Here is a 4,306-nt window from a genome sequence, read left to right as displayed (position 1 = left end):
GGCAAACTGAGTTTCAAGGATATTAGGGTTATTTCTTCAGAAATGTTTACATAAGTTTTTAATGACTTACGGCTACAGAAGTAATGAAATCCTTGCACTATTTTGACAGATTTGATCAGTTACATATTTTTCACTATAAAAATGAAAACATTGAGAAAACAATCACTGAGATTTACAAGTTTAGTTTGTATAATATATCCTTTTTATGAACTAAGTGCATAAACCAAATCTTGGCTGTAAATGGAACAAGTCATAGAAAACTCTGACCTGAACTTTCCTCACTAAAAACAGCTTTTGTCGGAGAAATGAGAGACTGACTGAGAAATGTTCTTCTGCTCTCAACATGAACAGTGAACTTTGTGTTGTTTCAGGAGGAGAACAGCCTCAGTTATACTCTCATTTATCCATTAGCTTTATATGAAACCCTGGAATTAAGACGAGAAGAAAAGACTTTGTTTATGTTTGTTTGTTTATTAATTATCTAAACAGTTTGTCGACACATCCCATCACTGAAGTTTGTTAAATTATTTTAGTTCAGTGATTTCTTGACAGATTCATTTAATCCACAAAATCAATTACCTTGATCAGAATCTCAGAGATATACAAGAGAATAATGAATGATTTACTTATTGATTATGAACATGATAATTATAGTTTTATAATACATCATAGAGCCTCATTTGTAGTTAGATTATATCGGCAACATTTGGTCTAACAAACAAATAAATGTAGATGTAATTATGGATTTATTTTCTACACATTTCCTTTGAATATCTGGAGCTTTCTCTCTTCAGACCCAAGCAGTAAAAGAAAAACAACAACATGTAAATATTCAACAAACATTTGGAGCACAAAGAAATTGGTATTTTCATGGAGAGAAATATGAGTTCAGGTGAACAACAGTCATCATGAGCAGTGAAAGCCTCCGTGGCTCAACAGACACAGGAAGGAAAGTCAAACATTTACAGAACAACTAATGAGCAGATATCAAAGCACCGCCCATAATGTTTGATTGACAGCTGATCTCTGCAGAGAAGAAATGCCACAACGATGAGCTGTCAGTAACAAACATGGAAATACATCAGTTTAAAGGTCCCATATTGTAGAAAACACGGTTTTTAAGTCTTTTGTGATTATCAAGCAGGTGTAGTTGTAATAAAAATAATGTGAAAATATATTTTACGACTGCTTCCTAAATCATGCACAATAACAAACCGTCTCTAAATCTGCAACCTGTAAGTGAACCAGTAATATATTTCATGTTTCAGTCAGAGGGAAGCATCATCTGGAATTCAGGCTCTGACTCCAGCTCTAACATGTAAAGTCAGAGATCATTTTCCTCAGCGGTGGACATCGTCTTTTTGCATTTACTGGTGAGTTTTACAGAAGCTGCATACCGTTAACTGTGGTTAGCCTGGCCGTGTGTCACTCAAGACTGTCAGCCAATCAGAAGAAAGGGTCATGAATAATAAAGAGACAGGCCCAAAATGATCTGAGCTCGCTGGAGCCGCAGAGGGAAACATGACCCTAACCCTAACCCAACAGATGTATAACGGAGCTGAGATGGTTTTAGAACCAAGACCACAAATGTATATTCTTATAAAACGTAACAAATGTGAACCATATGGGAGATTTAAGGGTTAAAACACATTATAACTTGCATCCTTTGAATGTCTTTGGTTATTTGAGTTTACAGAACTCAGCAGTGTCTCCATAATTGCAAAGAAGCCGAAGTCCAGCATAGAGAGGCTGAGTGAATGTGGTCTGGACTCTGTGGAGGAGAGTCATGGTTTCAGAGACGCTGTAGAAGGACAGAATACCTGCTCTGTGATTCAGGTACACTCCGACTCTGGAGGTCCGAGGACCTGAGACGGGAGTTTGGATGTTTTTGTACCCAAATGTATATTTGTTGTCACAACAATCTAATGACCAAGATTTGTCATTGCATCCAAATGTACTTGCTCTGCTGATGTTCTTGTATGAAGCTGCTACATAAACTCCTCTCCCTTTCCACTCCACTTCCCAGTAACAACGTCCAGTCAGACTCTCTCTACTCAGGACCGGCCAGCATCCAGTGAATCTGTCTGGGTGACTTGGATAGGACTGATGATTACTCATTAATGTTGCTTTTCTGTTCCCCTCAGATAATAACAGCTGTGTGGCTGCTGTGTTTGGATCCAGTGTGATCTCACATGAATATCTTAAGAATCCAGCTCTGGTCGTGGGCTCTGCTGGTGAATCTGACAGTAAAACATCCACTTCAGTCACTGTCAGTGAGAGCTTTGTCCATTCCTCTCTCAGGACGTCCTGTAGTTTGTCTCTGACTTCTGACACAGCCGCTGTCACGTCCTCAAAGTAGCGCAGAGGACGGATCTCCATGCTGGATGTGGACTCACTGAGTGCTGACAGTGAGGGGTAGCTGTGCAGAAACTGGTTGTGATCCTCTGTGTGTGAGAGTTTCTTCAGCTCAGCGTCTTTCCTCTTCAGCTCAGCGATCTCCTGCTGCAGCTTCTCCTCAAGCTCTTTGACTCGACTCACTTGGGTGTCCTGCTTGGATCTGACCTGCTGCTTCACCTCGGAGCTTCTTTTCTCCAAGAGACGGATCAGCTCGCTGAAGATCTTCTCGCCGTCCTCCACTGTTTTATCAGCGGAGTGATTGATGTTCTGCACCTCCTGTTGAAGCAGCTTCACATCTTTCTCTCTGTCCTGGATTCTCTGCTGGATGTTTTGTCGACTCACCTCCAGCTCTTTCTGCTTCTCCGTCCGTTCTGCTGCAGCTGACACCGTGTCGTGGCCTTTATGTTCGTCCATTGAGCAGAGATAACAGATACACTTCTGATCTGTACGACAGAAAATCTTCATCACCTCATCGTGCTGAGAGCAGATGTTCTCCTGGAGCTTCTCTGAGGGCTCCACCAGCTTGTGTTTTTTAAAAATAGGTAATTCATAATGAGGCTGAAGGTGTTTCTTACAGTAAGAGGCCGGACAGTTGAGACAGGACTTGAGGGCTTTCAGTTTTCTCCCAGTGCAGAAATCACAGGCCACATCTTCAGCTCCAGCATAGCAGAGATCAGCAGGAGCAGCTGGGAGTCCAGTCTTCTTCATCTCATCCACTAAAACTGCTAACATGGTGTTTTTCAGCAGGACAGGCCTCGGTGTGAACGTCTGTCTGCACTCAGGGCAGCTGTATATTCCCTTTCTATCCTCTTCATCCCAGTGTGTTTGAATACACTTCATACAGTAGCTGTGTCCACACGAAGTAGCCACCGGATCCTTCAGTAGATCCAGACAGATGGAACAAGAGAATGTTTCTCTGTCCAGCTGAACTCCTTTCTGCGCCATTTCACCTCTCAGTCACAACAACTGTCTGAGTTTCACTTCCTCATAAGTGAAACCGGTCTGAACTCTGATCTGAACAACATGTGTGTGTGCAGTGAGTGGCTGCTGCAACTCACCACCATGTTGTTTACGCCCATTTTAAAACTAGTAGATCTGAAGGGGAGGGAACAAGGAAACACGTGGACAGAGTGGAGCTGGCTGTGTTTGAGAGCAGGGAGAAGAGGGAGGGGTTATCAAGATCTGAGTCACTCCAGGAGGAGGAGCGCTTTGACACTGTGTTCAACTCTTGTTAACAACAGAGCTCATTTCTCTCTTAAACACACTGCTCACTGCAACTTTTAGCAGGCAAACTCTTCTGAGTCAATAGTTAAACACTGAGACAATAGATTTGAGTTTCCTGCATTTTTGACTTCACTAAGATTTACAAGTTTATTTGCATGTGTATGTGTCAGGAATGTGTCTGTGTAATACATCCTTTTCATGAACTAAGGGCACAAACCAAATCTTGGCTGTAAAAGCAATAAGTGAAAGAAAACTCTGACCTTTGAACTTTCCTCGCTAAAACAGCTTCTTTTTGGAGAAATGAGAGACTGACAATGACAAATGTTCTTCTGCTCTCAACATGAACAGTGAACTTTGTGTAATTTCAGGAGAACGGCCTCAGTTATACTCTCATATTAGTGTCATCATTTATCCATCAGCTTTATATGAAACCCTGGAATTAAGACAAGAAAATACTTTGTTTATGTTTGTTTGTTTATTAATCATCTAAACAGTTTGTTGACACATCCCATCAGTGAAGTTTGTTAAATAATTTTAATTCAGTGATTTTTCGTACAGATCCACTTCATCCATACAGTTAGTTTGATTAGAATTTCCGAGATATCCAAGAGAAAAATGAATGATTTCCTTATTGATTATGAACATGATAATTATAGTTTTATAATACATCATAAAGCCTAATTTG

At 40.8% G+C, this 4,306-nt stretch overlaps 1 protein-coding gene across 1 annotated transcript; it reads right to left on the bottom strand.

The window, feature by feature from the left end:
• Positions 1–471: 471 nt before the first annotated feature.
• Positions 472–3,357, bottom strand: LOC131980855 (tripartite motif-containing protein 16-like). The gene has a single exon (XM_059345165.1). The coding sequence runs from the start codon at positions 3,340–3,342 to the stop codon at positions 1,681–1,683; it is 1,662 nt and encodes a 553-aa protein (XP_059201148.1). The 5' UTR covers positions 3,343–3,357; the 3' UTR covers positions 472–1,680.
• Positions 3,358–4,306: the final 949 nt, after the last annotated feature.

This window comes from Centropristis striata, chromosome 11 (genome assembly GCF_030273125.1).
Source record: "Centropristis striata isolate RG_2023a ecotype Rhode Island chromosome 11, C.striata_1.0, whole genome shotgun sequence".
Taxonomy (NCBI): domain Eukaryota; kingdom Metazoa; phylum Chordata; class Actinopteri; order Perciformes; family Serranidae; genus Centropristis; species Centropristis striata.
Note: the sequence above shows the minus strand (reverse complement) of the source record. Positions and strands in the feature narration are given on the sequence as shown.